Source organism: Thunnus thynnus, chromosome 5 (genome assembly GCF_963924715.1).
Source record: "Thunnus thynnus chromosome 5, fThuThy2.1, whole genome shotgun sequence".
NCBI classification, from domain to species: domain Eukaryota; kingdom Metazoa; phylum Chordata; class Actinopteri; order Scombriformes; family Scombridae; genus Thunnus; species Thunnus thynnus.
In genome coordinates, this window is record NC_089521.1 from 17,152,207 (window position 1) to 17,177,495 (window position 25,289).

The 25,289-nt window shown below is 42.5% G+C and overlaps 1 protein-coding gene across 6 annotated transcripts; it reads right to left on the minus strand.

Annotated features, from left to right (window-relative positions):
- Positions 1-25,266, minus strand: otogl (otogelin-like). 6 transcript variants are annotated; one of them, XM_067589644.1, is made up of 59 exons: positions 25,184-25,266; positions 24,730-24,772; positions 24,353-24,398; positions 24,020-24,098; positions 23,824-23,916; positions 22,324-22,478; positions 21,070-21,191; positions 20,643-20,848; positions 20,069-20,193; positions 19,678-19,784; positions 19,384-19,490; positions 19,006-19,131; positions 18,801-18,909; positions 18,669-18,715; positions 18,426-18,571; positions 18,205-18,331; positions 17,842-18,019; positions 17,646-17,770; positions 17,130-17,339; positions 16,447-16,615; positions 16,227-16,301; positions 15,945-15,988; positions 15,550-15,715; positions 14,731-14,838; positions 14,376-14,514; positions 13,441-13,575; positions 13,162-13,308; positions 12,926-13,045; positions 12,605-12,721; positions 10,714-10,870; positions 10,468-10,494; positions 10,147-10,326; positions 9,766-10,044; positions 9,560-9,677; positions 9,389-9,468; positions 8,321-9,231; positions 7,679-7,856; positions 7,438-7,580; positions 7,324-7,347; positions 7,112-7,204; positions 6,829-7,018; positions 6,332-6,549; positions 5,957-6,098; positions 5,692-5,877; positions 5,372-5,584; positions 4,986-5,090; positions 4,761-4,868; positions 4,511-4,612; positions 4,321-4,425; positions 4,091-4,131; positions 3,920-3,983; positions 3,564-3,742; positions 3,327-3,431; positions 3,130-3,249; positions 2,646-2,691; positions 2,081-2,149; positions 1,729-1,800; positions 888-967; positions 1-756 (listed from the first exon to the last, which is right to left on the minus strand). In XM_067589644.1, the coding sequence occupies exons 1-59, from the start codon at positions 25,254-25,256 to the stop codon at positions 556-558; spliced, it is 7,980 nt and encodes a 2,659-aa protein (XP_067445745.1). In that variant the 5' UTR covers positions 25,257-25,266; the 3' UTR covers positions 1-555. The 6 variants fall into 6 exon arrangements, with proteins under 6 accessions (XP_067445745.1, XP_067445744.1, XP_067445743.1 ...); XM_067589643.1 differs by having other exon boundaries at positions 18,205-18,328; positions 24,320-24,398; XM_067589642.1 differs by having other exon boundaries at positions 24,320-24,398.
- Positions 25,267-25,289: the final 23 nt, after the last annotated feature.

The following is a 25,289-nucleotide window of genomic DNA, read 5'->3' on the forward strand; positions in this document are numbered from 1 at the left end:
GACTGTTAAATCATTTATTCACCTAATCTACTTCAAAATAAAGAAACTACAAAGAGAGCATTTAGAAACACATTGTAGAATCTGATTAATCTTTTCTAAGGAAGCAAAACATCGTATAACACATTCATTTGTACAAAGGCTACAATGATCTCCTAAGACAAACCAAAATGCATATACATTGTTTGAACCTGACAGCAGATATACAGTAAAAATGCAACAACTGCTGTGTCAACATGATATCAATTATTAATACACAGAGGGATACGAGTCTATCATCGTACCATCACTGGAAAGCACTAAAAAGCTGACTGGATTGGCACAGCAGGTCTTGAAGAAAATAAAGACTAAAGTGCAGACAAACTACTTGAAAACAATCTCCCACTCAGTTATTTTCGATATCTTTTTGTTACAACTAGGACAAGTTCAGTGTTGTAATGTGTACTATTATGACAAACAAAATGAAACATGGCTGGTTTTCATGCTTGTCCATAAGCACTGTAAGTAACCCCATTTATCCCTTAAGCTCTCCTTTACTTTTATGGCTGGACCCTTTATTTAGTTCCATTGACAGGAACAGTCCAGAGGCTCTTGGAAGTTGTACTCCACGATTGTGGCGTTGCGAGAGCAGTAGAGCGAGACTGAGCGGGTTTGTAGTCCACTCTCGCGGCAGCACTTACAGAACCTGGCGTGACTGTTGATGTTAAAGTTGAATATGGTGGCAGACGGACATTTCCCATCACAAGAATAGACTGTTACCTGTAAGAGGAGGGAGAGAGGGTGATGGCCGGAGATGTAAGGTGATGCATAATTGTAAGTATTTTCTTATAAAGCGCATCATTTTTCTCAGCTTCCCCATTTTGTGCTTGCATGTTTCTTTTCTCTCTCACCGGTGCATTGCTTCTGCAGTCATCTTTTCGAATGGTAGTCCGAATTGCCACCCGCTTGCATGTCTTACCATCCTCTTTACCTACACACATATTCACACAAAAAAGGATGGACACACAGAATAACACTCCCAAGTAAACACATCACTAACACACATTACACTATAACACACCATACCTTTGAAGATGCAAGTTTAAACATACACAATACACACACACACACACAAAAAATGGCAAACATATGCTCACACACAAACTCTTTGATCATTTTACTGCTGAGACCTGTCAGTCACAAACGCTGAAAGGCCTATTGAGCAGGGCTCTTTGTTGCCCAGCAGTAGGAGCTCGCTTTGATTGACAGTTGGTTGACAACGGGGCACAGTTCTCACAGCAGAGATCTGGCTCTCTTATTGGCTACTGACCTAGACTTAACCTTACTTTCAAGCCAATCAAAGCTAGTCAAATGGACTCTGCAGGGCTGGAATGAATGAAAGGACTAGATTATCTCCAGCTTCGTCTCATGTGTTACAGTGGAGCTCATTTGGCTAAGAACAGGTATTAACACTTTCATTTGATCCAGCCTTATCTTTTTCTATTCAACATCACACACTGATGGATATGTTATTGGGATTTATGCAAGGTTAAATGTTATCTTATAATGTGTTTTAAGACTTAAGAGAGAAAGTAAGAAATGGAAAAGACAGATACACAAACACAAAAACAGACTCACACACACATCCCTCCCACACACCAACACAAATCCTGACAATGAAAGTGAATGAGTCACTGAGAGTCAAGATGCCAAAGAATCATTGTAGGAGGGAATAGTGCAAGGTGGTGGTACCTGTGTCACAGTTAGTACTACCAGTGGGGGTTACAGGAATAACGGTAAATGGTAAAACACCCACTCCAGAACCTGGGAGCATCGTCAGGACCGCAGCCGTCCGGTTCAAAGAACGTCAGGAGAACACACACAAGGTTACGTTTGATGCGGAGAACACAGTTGAATGTCACACACAAACAGAGGAGGGAATCAGTGCAGCTGGCATGCACATGGATTTTACTTCTTTATTTTTTTGGCTTACTCCGGGCAGCCAGCCAAGAAACTCAGTCACTTGATGTACTACAAAGAGCAGCTCAGCAGGGCAAACACCAGCCCTTGCACCATCTTGCATTCTCACTGGTAAAACGCTCACCGTGGGGCACCCCGATAGGCCAAAATGCAAAGTCACTGCTAAAGCAGGCAAGCGGGCGAGGCTGCAATGCTGAATCCACAGAGAGAGAAAATGTTATCATGTTTATTGATGCATTTAAAAAGGTTTAATTCAAACAACCTGGAAATGTCTTATTACTCAATGTAATTTTGTAAAGCAGACATAAAGAACAGTCCACAGAACTTGGAAGCAGGTTATGTATTGACGTAGTAATGACTTTTAAATGTTGAGTGCAATCATATTTTATCATTCTATTTCATTTTTTTATTATTATTTCCTTGAGTTTTCCACCAAATATTAGTTCAGCTTGGGCTGTGTTGGCTCTTGCATATGTCAATAGAAAATTTGGGGAAAAGCTGGGAAAGCCAGGGATTGTGGGAAATGTGGTCATAGGCCAACAACAGGCTTTATCTCCACCCTCTACAACAGGCCACACCCCCAACCACTCAGCCAATAAGCCCATCCACTGCCAGGCAACAAGGCGCTCACCCTTTTGATTGACAGCTGAAAGCATAACCAGAAGCGTCTAATAAATTTGGAGACTTACATGTCCTGCAGCAGCCGTCCACATAACTCTGAACCACACCGCCATTCTGCAAGAAGAGAGTAGAAAAAAAACAGAGTGGGATGACTGGGAAAGACTCCAAAGAGTACAAAACAAACATTGCAACACATTGTAAGAGTACATTAATCAATTGTTCACCAGTCTTTATTAGAGGGTAAGAGTTTAAATTGTCTTATCTGAAATGTTGTAAAAAGTATGAGCAGTCAGTACAGTCAGTAGAAGTTAAACATATTGTTCATCTCTTATATTGTATTTTTAATTTTATCATCTTTGATCATACATTAGACCTTTATTTTTTGGGAGGTGAAAAAAAATCGGATCTATGCATCCATTCTACACAGAAAAAAAACACAGAACATACAGTATAGTTATATATTGTAATTATTAATGTTATTATTCATGTAGAGAACAAACAGTTTGACTGTAGTTATCATATTTACCCTATAGTACAATTAGAAGTCCTGACCTGAATACACTCTGTGTCATTGAAAGGCGGGCAAACCACCCCAGAGGCGAGTATCACCGCTCCCACTGCCGTTTCCATACAGTCGTAACGTGTACAGTTCTCCACCCAGGAACTCCCTGCCTGCACACGCAATCAGGATCAGTATTGCTCTGAAAACAGCATTTAGCACATATGGATGTGGATGTGTTCACTCTTACAGCGAAAAGCTCTGTTGTTCCATTTTCATTGGTGAAAGTGCAGGAGACGTTTTTACAGGAGCCGCAGCACACCTGAGGGTCCGTGGACTGTATATACACCTGGTGCTAAAAAGATGAAGGACAGGTAGAAGATGATGTAGTGTGTAAAAGCTATGTTTACAGAGATGAAATCACAGAAATGCTTGTTACAATGACAATGAGACCTATCAAAATGTGTTAAATATGTTGGATACATACTGATCCACATTTCTGGGTGCAGTTGACAGAGGTGATTTCCATGGCATAGAAGCCAGTGTCTGGATCTCTGTGATGCAGGCAGTGGACAGTATAACACAACTCTCCCTCAAAGTATTGAACCAGAGACTGGCCTGGTCCCAGCACTGTCACCCCCTGGAAAACACACACCTCTGCCTTCTCTACACATACATACACATAAACATAGGATCAATAATTATACTGTATGTGATAAATGGTAAATATGTAGGTTAAGTGCCAGGAGAATGAAGTAGTGAATGAAATAATGTCTAAAGCATTTATTGGCACACTTGTGTCAGGTGTGTGTCTGTGTGTTTTCATGCTTGCATTACACGTACGGCATGTATGCTGAGGACAGCCACAGTTGGTGCTGCTGTCTGGGACCTCGACCAGCACCTCCCCCTGAGGGAAAACAGAGTGCTGACTTAACTGAATTTGCTCACTTTTTCTTCCTTCTAGCAAAGAACTGATTAGACAGTGACTTGTGATGCAGCTTTTTGCTGACTTACCACCTGACAGATGGGGGGAGAGCTGTAATCACATTGGCATTCTGGGAGTGACAGAGAAAAAGTTAAAGAGAGAGGTAGCGTCAAGTTTATGCAAATATGTGACAGGCATAACAACTTCTGAGACAGCTTCAATTATCAACTCACTAATGCCAGGAAGAAATCCTGTAGAGTGTAATTTTGTGCTTGTGGTGTTTGTGTGTGTGTGTGTGTGTGTAAGAGTGTGTGAGTACCGCAGTGGTGCTGTGGGCAGCAATGCCCAGGGACATTAGTTTGAACCAAAGAGAGGCCGGGTGCACAGCTCACAGATGATTCAGGGCACAGGTTGACATCACACACTGAAACACATGGGAAAAAGGATGAACATGACTTTGATGACAGAAAACACACACACACACACGCACACACACACACAGAGCTTACCACAATGGTACTGTGGACAGCAGCTATTGGTGGTGTTTAGATCCACAGCCAGGATTTCTCCATGTGAGCAAGTTGGAATGGGCTCAATACATGACTCACACACTGCACAGACAGAAAACACAAACAACAAATTTACAGTTTTGCTGCTATAATTGATGAAGGTGTCAAAAAAGGAGCCATAGCAGATGGTCATCCTCATACCAGAGCCTGTCAGTTTAGAAATGGCCTTTGAACTGCAATTAAAACCTACCACACAGGTAAGAGTAGCAGCAGGATCTTTCCCCCCTGACCTCCACTAAAAATTGATCTTCCCTGCAGTCGAGGGCTGAGACAGGAGGGCACGCCATGGGGTCACACTCTGAGGACGACCAGTTACAGAAAAGTGGTTAGTGAGAGTAAAAGTTCGGACCAAAGTTTACAAGATGTCTACACTTTGCAGAGAATAGTGGAAAATTGAATGGAAGTCTGCACTCACCACATCGATACTCTGGGCAGCAGGACAGAGCGCTGTAACCAATCACAAGTCGGTTCCCGTTATCGCAAGGTGGAGCTTCACTGTCACAGATGGTCATGTTGCACTCTGACATGGAGTAAAGGAGCAAGAGGATGAGGAAAGGAAAGATAATTAAGTGGTTTAGTGATTTTCAAGAGAAAAGCAACTGAAGTATTCTAAGAATTTGAGAATAGTGGTAAGCTACAGTATTGGATAACCATCAGCTATGTAATATTATTAGAGAAAGAGAAACTTAAACATAACTGATAAAGGACAGAACGAAACCATCATTTCTTAAAAGCAGCTCCCATGGGTTCGTATTAGAACTAAAAGTTTTGCTTGTTAAACAAATTAACTTTTAAACTCACCACAGATCTTCTTTGGGCAGCAGGCTCCTTCTTCCAGCACATCCAATACATACTCTCCCTCCCTCTCACACAGCGGTGTAGGGACAGAGTTGCAGTCAGGCTCGACAGCCACCACAGAGCCGTTCTCCACACACTTGTATAGACAGCAGCCGCGAGCAGAGCCATTCCACACCTCGCCCGGGGCCCGAGGGTTACCTTCATTATCTGTGCACACTAGATAACCCACAGCCAAGTTAATACACCAAGGATATTCCTAGATTCAGTCTCTCTGACAGTGCAGTGTTCTTTATAAAAAGGTGTGTAATTACTATTTCACTCACCACAGCGATCCTCTGTCACACAGTAAGGGGAGTCAGCGCGGTGCAGGATGGTTCCACTGCGGCACACGCACTCCTCTCTTATGAAGGAGCAGGTGGTCTCCTCATAGTACTCTCTGTTTAGACAGGTGCGGCTGGTGCAGGTGCTCACACATGGCTGATACTCCTTGCCAGGGGGACACCGCAGTGCTACAGGATGACAGGCACTTATGCATGAGCAAATAGGAAACATGAGCGAGTACATCTGCGTACATGCGTGTCTCCTTACGGCAGAAGTTGTGTCGTCTCCAGCTGATGCAGACTTGATGTGTGTAGCAGACTGCCACGTAAGCTGCCAGAAAGTCGCATTGGTGATCCTTGTAGTGCAGGTCCCCCGCCCACATGATGTCGCAGAACTGCTCTGGAGGCACCTGAAAACACACAACCAGGCTAAAGTCATGTAGGGCTACAAGTTGTGCCAACTTATTGTTGTAACAACTTTGCACTCATTATCGATTAATCTGTTGATTTTTCAACAGTTTTTTGTATCAATCAATAAATTAACAATTAATTGTTGCTGCATTGAAATGACAGCGAAGTAACCAAACACCTGCCTTATGTTCAAGCTTGTAATACTGTACATTTTTGTGAATACTACAGCTACCTTGCTGTGGCATGACGTGAAGGCTCTCTGGCGGAGCATGGAGAGACAGGTGGAGCAGTCCCCAGTGGTACAGTTGTCTCCGACCCTCCGTGTGTGTTCGGTTTCATCGGTAGTCTGGACTCTCCAAGCCTGCAGAAAGACCATCATGTCTCCCACCTCTCTGACCACTGTGCCATTGGGCAGCTTCAGGTCATCCTCCGGGTTCCCATCACAACAACCTGGCAGACAGAATTTCGGTGTATGTGTGTATGTCAGTTTTATTGCTCCATAGACAGTGAGCAATATAAACATAGAATGAGATAATGTCTGTGTGAAACTCCCTAATTAAACCAAATGGCTCTCAACATCTCCAAATTGTCATATCACATAACGACTCAAGTCAAAGTGATGCCGCTGTTTAGACATTAAGCCTTTGGGTGCTAAGAGCTGGCACTTAGATAAATGAGGCTGGTGTTGATGGAAACAAAGCTGGTGTGTGTTAGTGTTTGTGGACTCACCACACAGGCCTCGGGTGGGCACAGATGCATTATAAGGTGTGATGTACTGCAGCACCATGATACCAGTGCTGTGATACCACTGTATGCTGACCCCGCCAGGTGTATGGATGAGGTACATACTGCCTGTGTCTTCCACATAAAGATTGTGACGGGAGAATGGGAGCCTGGCAGGCCTGTAATTCACTGACACCTAAAGACAGATGGGCACAGATGCATACAAAAATCTCATTACTTGTGTGGGATAAGTTGAACCTTTGGTGGTGAATAAGGTAAAGACAGTCACCTTGCGATCCAGTCGGTTGATAATGATTCTGTAGGAAGAGGTAGTAATGTTCAGTTTCTTAAAACACAGACCAGATGTTCCACCTGTAGGACTCTGTGGGGAAGAGAAATTAGATGATATAATAATGCAAGACAATATTTATTGGAGGGATAACAGCTTTTGATCCTGATGCAAATAAAACTGTATTATAGGTAAGAAGGGACTGTGCTCACCGTTCTTCTGATGGAGTTTACACTCTACAAAAGAAAACAAAACAATTCACTGAAAGCAAAGATCAGTTTTTAGAAGTTTGAAGATTAGATTTTATCCATTGCCTGGCTTGTTACCTGGCTGGTTGGACATTTCTCCACGGTGCCGATAATAGTCTCTCTCGGCAGGTTAACCAGAATGTAGGAGCCGTTATCATACAGGGCCACGTTGTTGCCATCAAACGTGATCACACGCAGGTCGGACATCACAGTGCAGCGACCTTGAAAAAGGCAATGGTATCAACAAAATACAACACAGATCATCTGACCATCTGTTTTCCCTTATCAATGCTATTTAATGTAAAGCAACCAGACTTACATGGACACTGCCACTGTGGACAGCAGGGGTCTGTGTTGATGAGGATGGGCAGGCCCAGCAGACTGCACTGGGGCTGGGTGGTGTTGAAGCGACAATGAAGAGAGGAGTTGTGAAGCAGCAGCTCTCCGTTGAAACAGATCAGCTCTGCACACTCATCTATACGGTAGGAGTAAGGAGGCTGCAGAGACACACAACTTTGGTTTTACAAAGACGTTTCTGTATATATTCATTGCCCTTTGCACACTATATACTATATACTATACAGTATATAGTATACATACTGTATAGAATACTAATCATTAGTATACTCTATGTACTGTATAATATATATATAAGGAATAGTAAACAACAATTCCTCAAACAATTTAACAATTTAATGTTCATACTAATATTTCTAGGAGTAGCAAATTCAGTATTTTATAATTACATTTCAAAAAATGGAGCACATAAACACTCGTGACACTATACATAAACCCATTCATGTTCATATTCAATTACTTAATATAACTGTCCCTATTTTTGAAAACATTGCAATTATTTCCAGGACACACTATCTTGACCCACATAGATTTATCTTGTGGGTATGTTCATGAACAGTTGGTTCATGTGTGTTTGTGGCAACACAGCAATAGCGACACTTACTGTACAGCGAGTAGTGGGCAAGAGGAATGGAGGAGTGGTTGATGCTTCCTCTAATATTGGAGAGGTGTCGGGGCTTGTGACTATTTCTGTAGTTACAGGCTCAGTCGTGGGCTCAATGGTAGTAGGTAGCGGTGCTGTGGTTGTCACAGCAACTGTTGAGGTGTCCGTGGGGGTGGTGGTCTCTACGGTTATGGTTGTATTAGTTGGTGCAGGTTGAGAAGGGGTTGTTGTTTTGGTGGTGGTTTCAGGGACAGAGGTGTCTTTGGTGGAGGCTGATGTGGTTGTGATAACCGTGGTGGGCGGTGGCTGTGTGGTGGGTGAGGTTAGAAGAGGTGGGGTGGAGGTTATGGGGGATGTTGGTGCTGGTGTTGACAGTGTGGTGACAGTGGTGGAGGTAGGAGAGGATGGAGAGGTGGTGGAAGCAAGAGTAGTAGGGGAAGGAGGGGAAGAAGTGGAGGGCACTGTAGTAGTCTCAGTGGGCACAGCAGAGGGCGTTACTGTGGTGATCATCGTGGTTGCTGTAGTTTGGGTGGGCGTCATTATGGTCGTGCTGAGAGTGGTTGTCTCTGAAGGGGTCGAGGGAATGGTGGGGGTTGTGGGCGAGGCAGAGGGTGATGGAGATGGGGCAGATGAAGGGGTGACACGCTCAGTGGCTGATGTAGTGGGAGTGGTAGTAGTGGCGGTGGTTGTCGTGGGCCTAACAGTAGTGTAAGAGGTAGTCGTGGCTCTAGTGGTGGTGGTAGCGGTTGTGGTGGTAGTGGTAGTAGTTGTGGTAGTCGTAGTTGTAGGTCTTGTGATAGTGGTAGTAGTTGGAGTGGTTGTTGTGGTTGTAGTTGGTGGTGGTGCTGTAGTAGTTCTGTTTGACCGTGTCACATATGCAAAGGGAGTAGGAGTTGGAGGAAGTGTCACACCTAAATGAGACAAGTAATATTGCAAGCACATGTAGTGTTTTGTAAAATTATATTCAAGATTACAACAAGACCAACAAGACTAGATCCATGTATTGTATGAAAAAAACTGAGCCTTTTATTGCACTTTTGAGACAAAAGACTCATTAACTCCACTCACAGTCCTCTGTGTAGACACATCTTCTGGTGACTTCATCAAGGACCATGTTCTTGGGACAACGTGGGAAGCAGCCCTCCACACTGTAACACACAGAAACAATTACAGCACTTGAGCTGAGCATAGATTAGATTGGGTGTATAATGAGTACTGTCAATGAACCAAGGCTCTTACGGAGGCAGGAACTGGCAGCGTGTGGCATCTGGGTCACTGCATGTGTGGACACAGGGGCTCGCACAGGCCTGATAGCGCCACTCACACATCATGCGGTAGGGAATTACAAAACTGCTCTCTGCCAGAGGAGAGGATCTAATTAGTTAGGATTTATGTGCATATGTATTCATGTGTATGTGGGTTAGGTACATGCATGTGTTTCTGACCCTCCAGTATGAAGCTACTGCTGGCTTTGAAGCTGTCAGAGGTGTCATATCTCTGAGCTCGTGCGGCAGTGCGTGTCAGTGTCAAAAAGATTCCAGGTTGGCTGACAAGCTCGAATGAGGTGTGACCTGGCAGAAACAGCCCCTGATGCTGGATAAAGGTTGCTCTGCGACGGAACTCTTCCCCTCGACTCCAGCGCTCCAACTGAAGACGGCTGCGCCTTGACATGACGAGGAAATAATTTGGTCTTTCTGCAGACTCCAGTGACACCACAGGGACACCTGGGAAAATAAGCGAATGGGGGGTTAACTTATCCCCCCCCCAAAAAACAAAAAAAACCAAAAACAGTAGCACTGTGTAATTTTGTGAAAATGGATGCTCACGTGATGTTCTGTCCTTCTGCAGGCCTGCTGTGATCATGAAGTTGAACAGTAGGCCTGGGGCAGGCAAGTGCCCTGGTCTCTCTCTCACCAGAGGAAACACTGAGCTGCTGGTGCGATTCACTCCAAACATGGTGTCATTATAGACAGCACTCACCAAGGAAAATGGGCCATCACCTAACTCTGTGGGGGGAGTTAGTGAGAGACAGGAAATGAGTTTGGTGACAAGCTTTCAGGGAATCAGAGTACGTAAGGTTTGAAAATCTGCAAATGACAATCAACAAAACAGCTCTTTGAAAATGATTAATCAACTCTCATAAATACCTTGATTATAGTATTCACAATCGTAGGCTGAAAGAGAGCAAGACAATTCAGATGTTATAAAGGATGTCAATAGCACAGACGTAATCACATGACAAGACATAGAGGAAAGGAAGAAATATGTAACTGAAATGATAGCAGTATACTGGTTGGTGGACAGAGGGAATGGTGGAAGTGGGGCAAAGCGGTAAGCAGGGGTCACAACACAGAGTAGACTAACATACTATGAGCATGTGTGTGTATACTCACGACACACAGACGGCGATCTCCAGTGTATCGTAACTCCCTGTTGGCAGCATTTGTGTGCATACGCAGCGATTGACGTGCAGAGACACTCACAGTCACCCCCGCGGTTACAATTGCATGTGTCCGTCAGGCAGTTCCTATAGAACCAGGCCACATCCACCTGGAGGGGACAAACACCACGTACACATCAGCACACACACATATATACACACACCATCATAAAGTGAACCAGGCCAAATCTCACTGGGGGAAACTAGGGGAGGTCTTGTTTAGGGGGTGAGTAGTTTTCAATAATTCAGACCGGAAAGGAGTGATGAGATATCAGGACAAAGGAATGTGGGTCAACCTCTGGTGCAGTGGGGATCAGATGAGCCCTATGACAGACAGGCAGGCAAAATGCATCAGCAGTGAGTTGGTCTGTCCAAAGGCGAGGTTAACTGGGACTCAGCGTTTTTGACACTTGCTGCTGTAATGCACATACATGGTGCATTTTATCCCAGCAATACTTAGATCTCTATTCTAACATTTTAGAAGATGTAAGAAGCACAAATATTGATTTGGCAGTTTGCTGCATCCTGACTGGAGCAGCAGGCTTGCATTTAATTGTTACTGACATGCTTCTAAAAGGGCAATTGTTCATCCATGCTAGTTATTCTTGATACAAAACTTACAGTTGCGCCTTTAACTTTAACACACGCATTTTACTGTCAACAAAAGCAAATACCTATACAACAGATTGCTCAAATTTTGCTTTGTATTGTAGTGCAATTTTCTGTCACACAATGAATCTCCCTTGTCCCTGAGTTTCCATAGCTGTCCTCCTATCATGCAAATTATAAGCAAACCAAAGAAACTGAAATTATCTTCGCAGGGAAAGGACACAAACATTCTGAATCTGAAATAAGGCGTTTTTCTCAAGAAAGCTGAGCTTTGGTAGTGAAAACACACAGATGTGGATTTTCCTCGATTTTCCTCGGGTGGGTGCTTTTCTCTCTAATTAGGATGTGGAGAAAACTTCAGTAAAATCATTTGAATAGGGATGCTTGGCTTGGTGTTTTTAAATCATACTTGCCTGATATTGAAGAGAAATCTGCATAGCTATAATGAATGAATGAATACAGAATCCACTAGAGCAGGAGAAGCAAAGCCTCTTGGGAGTCTTCAGGAAAAACCCTGGGATGTGTCATCTAACCATGATCTTGTAGATAAAACCTTTGGATCAACTGCTAACCTTTGGATTTACTTACTTGTGTGAAACTTTTTTTTCTACAATACAACCAACAACAACAACAACAACAGAAAAAACTGCCTAGAAAAGATACATATGAGTCATGTATATTTTTGTTTTTGGCCTGAAGTCAGAGAAATAATACCTCTGAGGAGCACACTAGTAAAAAAAAAAAAAAAGGGTGTCAACCATTTTCACAAATTGCATGTATCTGGTTTGACTGGATAGTGGATATCTTGCACTTTCGCCACTCTCCAAACAGAACAGGTAAAATCAGCATCATCTCAACTGGAAGTGTTTAAGTCAAGTGAGTGAACTGGGTGGCTTCAGTTTTTATGTGGTGGCCCACTAGTCACCTCTGTGCACATATACATGGCTCCATCTGCTGGCCACATAGAGCAATGCTATACTTTAGTAAAACATTTAAGTGTGTGTCTGTGTGTGTGTGTGTCTGTGCAAGTCTGTAACCTTGCATCTGGTGTGCTATTTGGTATTTATCTCTGAGAAACAGTGTGTTTTCTGGGATCAGTTAGCAATTGTTCCCATAACCCCTCACCAACCCCTACTCCCTCATTACAAGCAAGTTAACCTTTCCACAGCTGCATCCACTGCATACAGACGTTTGTGTATGAGTGTGTATGTGTGTATCAGTTCAATGGTACTCACCACGTTGTGACAGGGTGCAAAGACATCGCTGTAGAGGAGAGCGCACTCCCTCTTGGCGTATGGCTGTCTCCCCAAGTCCCCTTCACACGGTCGCTCAATGACATAGTCACTTTCACACTAAAACACACAAAACGTCCACACACAGAAGGTGATTGAGAGTCTGATTACTCTTAAATATCACAGTGGACTCGAGGGAGACAGGCACACATAAATTACAGGGGCGACAGAGAGCTAGAGAGGAGTGAAAGAGTGAGTGGGACATAGACAAAGACAGAAAGAGGGTACGAGGAGAATTAATAAAGGAGCTGAGCTGACTCATACCTGTCCCAGGGCCCAGCTGTCTCCAAAGGTCTGTGCATTATTGACTTCCATGTGGCTGGAGGTGGTCATATCATTCACTGTGACACTATCAAAATTTCCACATAGTCCACTGAGGAGGCCCTGGAAGAAAAGAACAGACACCGAGTCATGTTTTCTGATTCCTTTCATAATAACAATGAACATCTGAGGACAATTTTAAAAGTCTGTCAGGATCAAAATGAACCGCTAGTACAGACCTTCCACTGAGGACCAGCTCTGATGTGTACAGTTGTCTTGCGGTCCCAGAGGACGGTGAGGTCCTGATTGGAGAAGTGGACCACGGTGTAGTAGCCTGCTTTCCACAGCTCAAACTCTGACCCTCGACCCACAACAGTGGATGGGCTCTAGGGCAGGACAATAAAAACAGATGGGTAATAGCATGAATGAGTGGATTTTTTAACAGACATCATTTTGAGAGGGAAAGACACACAAGTACATAGCTTGATTGAGTGTGACTGTGTGTGTGTAGTCCGTACAGGGTTGCCAGAGTTGTCAGTGAAGTAGATCTTGGTAAGTCCCACGTGAATAACCAGTATTTTCATGCACACAATGCCGCTCTCATAACAGTCCTTGTTTTGTGCAACAATGGACACCTCGGTTTCTCCTGCACTCTGGTGAGAGGGAGAAAACGATTATATTCACAAAATATTAGGCTACTCTTGGGAGAAAAGCAGGTCACCTCATCTCCTCTTATCTATGTCCTACAAACACAACACACATTGTTTATTTAAGAAAATCTGCTTAACTAAAGCCACAATAACCAGAAATGCAATACATAAACTCCACATGGCAGATTCAAAGTTGAAATTTGAGTCTACCTGTTCAGAAAACCTTGTCAAAATGGACACTTGAGAGGTGACAAGAAGAGGAAGCAACTCTAGGCTATTAAGACACTACTCTTCCCCATTCTTTTCGAGTCTGCATGGTGGCCGGCAGTCTGTCGGGTCTGAATTGGAATGTCTGTTCTACTAATTCTAATTCTATATCCCTGGGAGCGCAGGAGCCCTGGGGTTTGAAGTGAACACTGGTGTCTTTGTGTCGCTACAGCTTGCCCAACGTCTGCTAGCATTACCATGGTGCAAACACACACACACACACACACACACCCCTACAAACCTTAATCTGCTCTAATTAAAAACCACTCTCTCTTCCAAGATTAGAAACCAGCTTGGATCCTCATTCCCAGATCCAAATCAGTCTAGGCCAGGAAATATGAAGGATGCTCATACTTTGTCCCTAAACACATACCACCTCTCCCACACAATCTATCACAAGCGCTCTGACACATCTGCTTAGCATTTCAGTGCCCTAACTGAATCCATAAATTTGGCCTTTACTTTACATTTTTTTTATTTGCACATGCATTACCCAAATGCGAACATCATCGAGATCCACACCACACTCCACTCACTTTAAGCAGGTAGACCTGGCAGTCAGAGTGGTAGTCATACTCAAGGCCATCGAAGGTGTGGTAGTGTCTGTCACTGTAGACAGTGCACACAGCTGGACATGGTGAGTAGCTGCAGTTAAAATAGCCACGGTGACACACACTGAGGAGAAAGACACGTGGGATGCACATGGGAAAAGTAAAGAGAAAGCAGAGTTGGGACAAAAGTGCAGTTTCACGCCACAAATGCAAATTTATTGTCCTATGCATGATACAATTTTATCTGTTTTGACATACAGCTTGTTAGAGAGTAGTTAGAATCCGATTATTTCTTTATTCATGGATAAATATAAATGGAGAGTACAATAAGGGCTTATACCATTTGTAACACTGCGTTTCCACGGTTTCCCCGGGCAGGTACTCAAGGCCTAGCCAGGCGCAGGGACAATTCTCTGGATAGTAACACTCCCCATGATGTAGAACCAGCCTTTGTAGATTAAACAAAACTCAAATAAGAGGTACAGAACATGTAACACCTGACTTAAAAGCCGTATTGTGGAGCAAATATCCCATTGCTTTAAGTGTAACCTGTAAATGGGAGGCATGTTTCTATTCTGGATGATTGGGAAATATGCCGCAGGGTAGGAAAGTAAATAGATACCCTACTGTGTGCTGTCAAGATACCTTTGATGAAGGCTTTTAATTCCTTGATAAAAGCATGACTACATGCTGTGCCAGTCTTCCTTGATTAAACATACCTTAAAGGACTATACCTGTGCTTGTGCAAGATTTAGTCCATTCATTACAGATGACTACTGACTAATGGCTTCCTAGCTTGCAGGCAGCCTTTGGAGTCAGCTCCTTTTACTAGAATATTAAAATCCACTTGTAAAGACTTAAAAAATTTATACTTCAGCTAAGTGAACAATCTACTTCTCTAATTTGTTCATTTTTTGTTTAAGTGACATTATCATACCATGGTATGGTACATACAGGCAAGAAATGCTCTGACAAAGCACTGATCTCATTTTTCAAGTATCTACAAGTAGATTTTTATACCATATTGAAATGAACAGAAACCTGGAAAGAAGGAAGACACTTTATTACGATATGTTTTGCCAAGTGGGCTGGAAAATCGACTGGTATGGTTTTTAAAAAACACAACAATATTTTGGAAGGTAACAGGGGCTCATATTACCCAGGAGGGCAGACACAGCCAGGGATGCATGGTGTGTTGGGAGGGCAGGTGAGGTTCAACATCAGGTTACGGCAGGTCGGTGCACAGGCCACGCCTCCTCTCTGTTCGGTGCAGCTGTGGTACACTTTCCCCTCTGGACACTCCCCGACCTCTACACTATCTGGCTCTACAATGTGCACACACACACACACACCATACACACACACACACACACACAATCTCAAGAAAATCAATGCCTCCATCCTCTTAAACTTCAACAGCTAGTCATGGGAAACAAGCTACAACTACAGACATAAGGCTCTTGATTTCAGCAAGAGGGACACAGCCTGAAATGGCACTTTGTTGTTGGAACGAATGAGGGGAACTGAAGGGAGGGGGGAGTGCGGAGGGGTTACCTTTTTCCTCTGGCACGCACTCCATCTTCCCATTTCTGCACAGGCTGGTGGAGGACAGGAAGGGAGAGAAAAAAAGGGTAAGTGTTTGGGAAAGAGTAATGTTATCAAACACAAGGTTAGTTTAAGTGCTCTACGTCTCATTTGACAACCACTCAAGCTTTTATTGCTTCCTCAAATGTAGACAGACAAAGTGTTTAAGGATGTTAACATTGTGTGCAGTAAGGAGAACAGCCAAAGCAAGTTTTCACTTATCAGTGCAGGTCAAGGCCAACTATGACTCACCAGGGGCCAGAGGCACTGAAGGTCACCTCCCCTGGCTGTGACACGCCACCCATGGAATAACAGTGACACTGAGACCTGAGGATAAACTCGTGACATTATTTTAATTACATTAACTAATGATGGTGCTTTCTGTGTTGGTGTTTCTGTCTCTGTGTGCGGTTCTGCCAAATGACAATTGATGATGATCATTAGGATGATATATGAGGTGGTGAAGTCTTACAGTTGCACACAGCGCTGGCGGACGTCGTCATAGTAACTGCCGACTGGACAGCCACACCCCTCAGCACAGTCATTTGGGCTACATGTCTCTGTGCTAGACAGAGCACGACAGGACCGCCCGCAGGACGACACACAAGAGTGGTACAGCATTCCTCCGCGACACACCACTTCTGTATACACAAACGGTAATATACATTTTTATACACCCCAAAGAGAATACAATTTCTCAAACTCTATCACTGTGTCCAAAATCACTCCCTTTTTACTATATGCTAAAAAAGTTGTGTCAAAGGCATACATACTACTTCTGCTAGCAATCCCACAATGCAACGCGCCACATTTTATAGGTGCAAAAATTACGGTTGTGCAATTCAAAAGCTGTCAGTGATGATGAAAAATTATTAGTAAGTGTCTGAAATCTCGTTTTACTGCTCTATATTGTTTATTATGTAGGAAGTAGTGAGTAAGTGAATGAGGGAGTGATTTCGACACAGCATATGTGTACGTTTATACTCTACGTGTTGTCATGTGATGGACAATGAAATCTTTCTGATTCTGAACAAAAATAGTCATTACATACACTACAGCACTGTTTTTATCTCTGTGAATTTTGGGTGATACATTTAAATGTATTTGAAACACAACCAAGTATGAATAAAAGCAATCTAGTGGCTAAACACTCACCACATTCAGAGACATGTGATCTGAAATTAATGTCGACTCCGTGTTTGGAGCAAAGGAGAGCATAGTGTGCCAGCGCTGTGCACAGACAACTGCTCCCACACCGACAGGCCTGGTGGCGACACTGCTGCTGGTAGATGTTTGGACTGATGTAGCCATGACACGGAGCAAACACACTCCCCAAAAGCACCTCACACTGGGATGCATAGAATACTAGAACATAGCCACACACAAAACACATTTTAATACTTTTCACAATTCTGATCTGAACAAGCTGAGATACCTTGCAGCTAAAACCTGCACAGCGCAGTGCCTCTTGAGGAATCGATAATACTACGGATGTCAGCATGTATAGTCTGTAGAGCCGCTGGCATATACGCCCATGAAGTTTCTCATCCTCACGTGATGCATGGTTTGATTTTAGGTCACCCTCCACCCTTTCCATTTTCCCAATATTTAATCGAGGTGAAAAAACAAATGCGGCCAAAACATTAAAAACAAAGATGAAACCATAATTACCATTGTGCTGGTTCATCTCACATGGGTCTATTATGGGCAGGTTAACCGGAGCTACACAAGCAGAAGACACCTTCCAAGCATTGGCATGAAGTTGAGGAGTACCCTCTATCATACCTGCTGGAGACCTACACACACAAATACAATCAGACATAGTTTGTTTTCAACATTGATCTATAAGTGGGAAGTACTTGCTCACAGGAAGTCATCTCGTAGATTTCCATTGAAGGTTCCACAAAGGCCAATCGTCGGTCCACGCCACTGGCTGTCCAGCTGCAGATAGACCCGCCCCCCTCGACCATCATAATGCAGCCTCAGACCAATCCCTGCCTTCAGCTGTGTGAACACGGAGGTCAGCTTCCGCACCTCCAGCACATCTATATATACCCAGAAACAAACAACAATGCTCATGATCAAAGATGGCATTAGTATAAACAAGGGTAGGTGTGATAGTTTTTTTTAATTTTTAAATTAAATAAAGTACAAAGAGGAATTATGTCATTGTGATCTCTCTGCAAGTATAAACTTGCTGTGGATCATTCTAAGCTTTTGTGAGTAGTACCATCAACGTAGGGTAAGACAGGCGCCGGGCTGACACCGATTATCACATCCCCCTCTCTGGTCAAAGTGACCTGACGACTCACATCTTCATCCAACACCACTGTCACTGACTGAATACACACTTGCTGCTGGAGACACACAGATGACACAGGAGGGCCGGTTACATCTAGAAATGATACTGCAGGGCTGATCTGTGTGTGTGCAAGTAATTGTGCACATTACCTCAGCACAGGTGGTATACTGCAGTGTGACAGTGAATCTGCTGCTGCTGCGGCTCTTTGCCAAGACGTACTGACATGCCCCCGGCTGGAGAAACATCCTCCCGTCAAATGTCGTCACAAACACGTCCCCTACCACTGAACACTCCGCTAAGGATAAAAAAGTGGTAACATATAGAATTTGTTATTATATGTATATTGAATTTGTTTCTCTTCAGTACTAACTGGTCTAAAAGTGTAAACTCACCTGTACAGTTGTTCTCAGTGCAGTTCCACACTCCTCCTGTGCAAACACTAAAAAAAGAGCAGCACAGCAGGTTAACAGCACATTGGAAATGCTGCATTTTATGCTCACTATGGAATACAAGGCCACACTCACCAAACACTGCATCCCTGTTGAAGCACATGTCCTTGTACATATGAAGTACCATGGTAAACACAAGGACACTGAGAAACAGCGATACATGTTCCATTTTGTAGGATAAGACCTATCGGAAAGAGGATTAGAAAACAAGAGTATGTTTAGAGGTCAATTATAGAACAGTTAATGGAAATTAGGAAGATGTTTTTGTTTAAATAAATACCATCAGGGCAGTAGCAGCCATCCAGACAATGTAGGTTGGTTCCCAGACATTCTTTTTCAAACGTACAGGTGGGTGGACAGCAACTGATGCAGTCTCTATAGACAAAACTCTCCTCACAGCCATCATCTACATACAAACACAGAGTTTCACACAAAGGCAGATTACAGAACATGAGCATGGAATAAATGTTGACATAAGAGTGGGACATGTTGTGTATGAAATTAACTAATGATTAAAATCAATTCAGATTTTTGTTGATGGTATATGGTTTTTGTAGGTGTAATGCCTACGTTATACAGAATATACTGTAGGACACAACAGTTCAAATAGTACTGATCTGCCATTTTCCAAGTGTCAAGAGTTTCAGTGGTAACTTACAACAGGAAGGGAAGCTGTCTCTCCACTCCCTCACTGGATATCCGACATGTGAGCAGGCTCTGGTGTACTCAACCAAGGCTCGACAAAATGTTTCCTCATCATCAGATCTGAAATAAATTTAAAAATGTACAAAATGTTTTTGGGAACTTGGTTTCTATACAAAGAGTCTCTAGTTGAAGTGTTATAGCTAGTGAGGGAAGGTAGCTTTATTACTGTAACTGGGCTTACACCAATAACAACACAGAGGAAAATGGTGGGGAAAAACTTAAATAGTCATTGGGAGTTTCAACTTACACACAAAGGTCAGAGACACAGCTGGCCACAAAGGGATTTGGGTCAATGTTTTCATGACAGGACAGAAATGGGAAGAAGAGAAGTGCACTGCATTTGTCTATGGCATCCTGCATACATGCACAATAAATACAATTAGGAAACACAGCACATAATAACAGAAAAGTATTGTAGCATACAGCAAAACAAACACAACTGCACTCACTTAACATACAAGGACCATCCTGGTTATTTTGGAGGTCTTAGTTATGAAAAAGAGCTGCTAATTTTACTTTTCAACAAGCAGTAAAAATGTTTATATGGTGGGCCTAATTTGCTTTTCTTTCACAGTTTTCAGTCCTAGTATGCACTGGGTAATAACACTGAGAAGAAAGAGTGTTCCTGTGGTTCTTACATCCATGTCCGACTCAGACTGGCAGGCCCCATTGAAGTCAAGGTCTACAGAGGGACAGGCTCTTTCATGTGGCAGGTCCACTGCCCAGCTGTTACCAAACACTGCAGGCTCATCTGTCCGAATGCCTAAAACACATAGTCATGGGACACAGCACATATGCACAGACTGTCAGACACAGATAAAAATGTACTTGTGCAATACCATCGAAATATGCACAAAGGCACACAAAAGCAATAATTTCCTTCTGTCTCTACATATTTGTATACAGCACATTAAACAGAGACATTTTACTTGTTTACTCTCTTTCTCTGAACTCATCCTCACTCCACTGGACGAGTCAAACAAGGGGGAGCCCAGTTCATATTACTGGTCATCCGAGGAAGGATTCTTGCTCCTTCCAACCATTCAAACCCAAACTATCACTTCTCCCCTGTCCTTCCACTCTGGTCTCTCCCGGTCCCATCGCTACTATAATTGGCCAGAATCAGTGTTGAGTGTATAATAATAATAATTGAGGTGAGTGGGTGCTGAGAGAAGGGATAAGAGGATGAGGGGCCGGTCAGGCCGGTCTTACCACGGGCAGTGGTGAGGTCATCGCCTGCAAGGTGGTTGAAGTTCCCACACAGGCCACAGGGGGCACCCTGGTGCTCCTCGCTCATCTTCAGGTAGACTCCTGAGCCTCCATCCCAGGCCAAAGAGAACCCAAACACACTTTTCACCAGCAGGTAATCAGCCAGTCGCTCAATAAACACACTGCCTATAGTCTGAGGCAGACTTAGCCTGACATTAAACAAAGACACACACACACACACATACAAAGAAAGTGACAGGAAAAGTCAGCTCTTTGAAAATCATACTTAAAATGCTCTGTTGTGGTTTTTACAGTCAGTGTGGATGAGGTGTTAAGAAACTAAGTTGTTTCGGAATCTCTAAAGTCTAGCTGTCTTTTTTCCTCTATATCTTTGTAGAGCAAGCACACACACACAGACACACACACACACCTGCGGCCTCCCTGGTGGACCTGATATCCAGAGATGTGGATCTCCTCCTCATTTGGGAAGAACAGACTGAGAGCTCTTGGGCATGAATACACACTCCCGTCACACACTCTGCTGTTGTGGACCTGAGCAGATAAGAGAGCACATGATAAAGAATCAAAGAAAGGGTCAAAGTGTAAAAAGCATGAAAATGTATTAACAAGGATTAGCCACAGTCTGTAACCTGTGTAGTAATGGCATTGCCACCAACAGCCAGAAAAGGCTGTTGTGGTGTGACTTCTAATTACTGCAACAACTTAATTTACAAAGGCTATGATTAGCAAACAGTTTATGACACAAGGGACAGACAAAGTTAGAAACACTTTGTGACTTTAGGACTTTAATTTCGAAGTAACTTAATCACAATTAAAAATGTTACAATAGCTGTGATGTTTTACACCAATTACCAGTATTTTTCAGGAGATATTCTATATTTTTAATATTATGAACAAATCCTATGAAAAGGCCACCAGTGTGTTGATCTGTCTCTCAATACTTTCAGACTTCCACAGCCCAGGGAAGACTCAAGTCTATCCCTTCCTATTGTAGTCAATTTTTACAAACTCACAAATATAAAGGTTTTTTTTTAAAGGCTAATAATTCCCTAAAACTGCTGAGCACCATAGTTTTTAGCAAACAATACTCATACAGGAACACATTTGTTGTATTATGTGGGATCAACTCAAAACAATGCCCATGTTCAAGGTAATGAACATGGGTACTCTGAGCAATGGTGTGGCTCAGTGATGTCTTTTTAATAGCATTTGGACAACAATGGAGGTCTATGGCACAGATGAGTGAGCTGTATCAGGCTTGACTACACATGCAATACTTGCTAGTATGGGCAATTAATAGATTTAATATTAATAGATTTTGTTGACAATAAGAAAAATACAGAATATCACAGATTTATCTTTGAAATAAATAAGCAAAATCTGCTTTTTAATATGAGCTTTAAAAGAAACATTAGATAAAAGAACTCCAAAAGGTCTGGGGCTCCCAAATATCAATTGCAAAATTATTGAATATATCAATGGGAACATTATCTATGCCAAACACAGATATTTTAAAAACTTACCAAAGGAATATGATGATAAGAGCTCGAAGGGGGTTGACAATAGTAGGTTGGCATGTACACTTAAACAAACTACCCAATAAAATAAAGGTTACATACTGGTTAAATATTCCAGTGGGTAATTTCAATACGTATGCTCTTACCCACACAGTGTACTGTGGTGTAGCTGAGTGGCAGTCCTGAGCCAGAATGTAAGAGCAGGTTCCAGGAAAGTAGAAATATATTCCATCAAATGTTTCATAGTGGTGCTGACCCCACGACCTGCAGATCCCGTCTCTATCCTGGCCCTGGTTAGGTACTAATAAGAAAATGGGCAGTTCACTCAGACATGATGGCTGTGATGTTGAAGTAGATTAGTTTCGAGTCACAAATGAATTTCAGCAGAAATTGACATTTTATTAAACTGCTGGGGCAAATCATACATCCTATCTCTTTTATCATCTTTAAATCTTTCATCATATTTTATTTCATTGAACTTATCAGTGGAAAATGAATACCTGAATTTTCTAAAGAGCCCTTTGTTACAGTAAATCTCCATAGTTGGCTATGGCAAGATGCTGCCAAAAACCAGAGGGGGTGAGGATGGGGACAGTGACTCACACCTTCTACTGTAGTCAATGGCTCGTCATAGTGATTCAGTCTGTGAATGGTTCATCATAGTGATTCAAAATGGCACATTTTGTATATATGATGATACTTTACAAATCAATTACAAGATATACACGTTTCAATTAACATTTCCAAATCTAATTTAATATTTAGCATCACCTCTATTAGCCTGATCTTAAAAATCTGCAAAAAATAAATGTCTATTTTAGTTGGTTTGTACAGCTGAGGAGCCCTTGATAATTTGCCTTGGATTCAATTTTTTCCTTTTTCCTTTTTTTTCAAGAAACATAGTTGTTGTTATGACCCACTTTCATGCTATCTTTGATAAAAAATGTACATTCTTAATCTTCTTCTATGTATGATCTAATTGAAGATTTAATGTAAAGCCTCAGTTCAGATACAGGTATCTTAGGAGCTATAATGTTTCCAACATGTATGTCAACACTAAATTAGTTTGTTGAAATGAAAAATGTCTTTACAATAATTGACCTCAGATCTCCTGATATAGTCTATAAGGAGCCTGTTCAGAGTATAGAAACCAGAAACTCCATCACTCAGCCCTTTCACTATTACCTTAGTTCAAGTAGTTTTATATCTGTTACTGTAGAGAGTAAAGTCTATGAGTGTGTGTGAGTGTGTGTGAGTGTGTATGTGTGTGTGTGTGGAGGTAGAGGATGGTGGATTTGTATTAACAAAGAGAGACAGAGACAGAGATCTGGGGAAATCTGATAATTAATGCAGGTATAATTAATTTTTGTTGAATGATTGGAGAGTCCGATGTGCACACACGAACAATCTTATATACACACACACACTCATTTCCTGTATAACTGAACATGTTACTCTGTGCTGTTATCAAAAAGTTGTAAGCATGCTAACCAGCTGGCTTGTTGCATACCGGGAATGGCGCTTGTCAGTCAACCATAAGGTTGTTGGCATTTCTGCCGTGTTGGATGAGATTCTGACAAACCTGAGCTGAAACCAAAAGAAGACATATAGGTGTGTGTGTGTGTTTGACTGTACTTATTACTCACTGATCTGGCAGCGGTCTCCCAGTGCCTGGAACTGAGCACAGTCACACACACCGCCCTCCTGACACCAGCCACCATTGAGGCAGCCGCAATATTCTGGGAAAGACACGAACACACTCAAGTTCACTGGATAATGGGTAATGATAGTTTTAAGCTTCTGTGAATGCATTTGGGATCATTTCATACGCAGTGTATTTACCTGAAGAGGAATCTCTGGCTGTGTAGTTGTGTAAAATGCTGCGTGACAGAGTACCCTCAGACAGCAGCGGTCTGTATGTCTTGGAAAACAATGAACAATACTTAGAGTAGATCCTGAAATAATTATCAAGCTTAAACAGCATCAGTGACAATGTACTGTACCGTAAGTGTACCTGTCTCTGTATGTTAAAAGTTGCGCCAGGTGAGTGGGAGAAAGTGTATGACTTAGTGAGTGTGTCTCATTCTTTACAAAGACAGCTTTGTGCGGGTTAGGGTGTTGTGCGCATGTGGGTGCCCTGACCTCCTCTGGTTCTCTTAGGTGTAGTGTACCAACCTCCTCCCCGAGGAGATCCCGTTTCCTCCGGAGTGCATTAGCCCTTCTGCACACACACAAACATGCACATTAGTGGGAAGAAACAGTCAGAGGGGAGACTTAAGTGCACTTTACACCACTTGAATTCGGGTTCAAAACTCCTCTTTACTGAACCCTCACACGCACAAGTGCATGAACACACACACTCAGTTGCTGTCTCTGTCACACACCCTAGTGACAGAAGCAGAAAGTGCAAATGCATTTATCACTGTCAGCCTCTGGTATTGTGTGAGAATGATCTATGAAAAATCAATTGTTTTGTTACCAAAAATTACTTATATTTCAGTCACACTATTAATAACATAGAAAAATGTATTCCATTTCTGTTTTTGATTTACCTCTGTAGTCTTCCTTCTGCCACTGAAAGTCGGCTCTGAGCTCCTAAACACAAAGTCACACAAGTAACATAAAATCATTAGCCTGTCAAAATGGGTATATGTTATTTATGTAATGTACGATCACCTTGATAGTTATAGGAAGATCCTGAAGTGCCCAATCCCAAACTTTTAAGGTATTCAAATCTGTATCATTTATAATGATGTAGCAGTTAGATGCCTTGTTAATATGTAAGAATATGAAGGAAAGCAGCTTTATATAAATTTGTGATGATTATAAAATAATTTCATTTCTGACAGAAATCATAAAGGTTCCTCCTATAATATTCTACAATAACTTGTAATACTTTAAGGGCTTTGTGACTCTATGGCATAACATGTAGTTCATATTCATATCTGTGTAGCAAACTTTATGAGACAATTACAACATTTTAATAAGTAGAGCTGACACACTTACCCTCAAGTACCAGCAAGTGGGAGATTGAAAACGACATAAGAAGAAATCGTTTCACTGTCCACTTTAAGTTCATCTCAGAGTCCGAAAGGAAGTCCCGCCGAAACGT

Excerpts from the sequence above, each read along its gene's own strand:
- otogl (XM_067589642.1), bottom strand. The coding sequence starts at position 25,256 with ATGAACTTAAAGTGGACAGTGAAACGATTTCTTCTTATGTCGTTTTCA. Across the intron at positions 15,716-15,944 it reads GTGCGTGCCAGAGGAAAAAG|AGCCAGATAGTGTAGAGGTC; the intron begins GTAACCCCTCCG and ends TGCACATTGTAG. Across the intron at positions 5,091-5,371 it reads CTGCCCAAAGAAGATCTGTG|AGTGCAACATGACCATCTGT; the intron begins GTGAGTTTAAAA and ends ACTCCATGTCAG.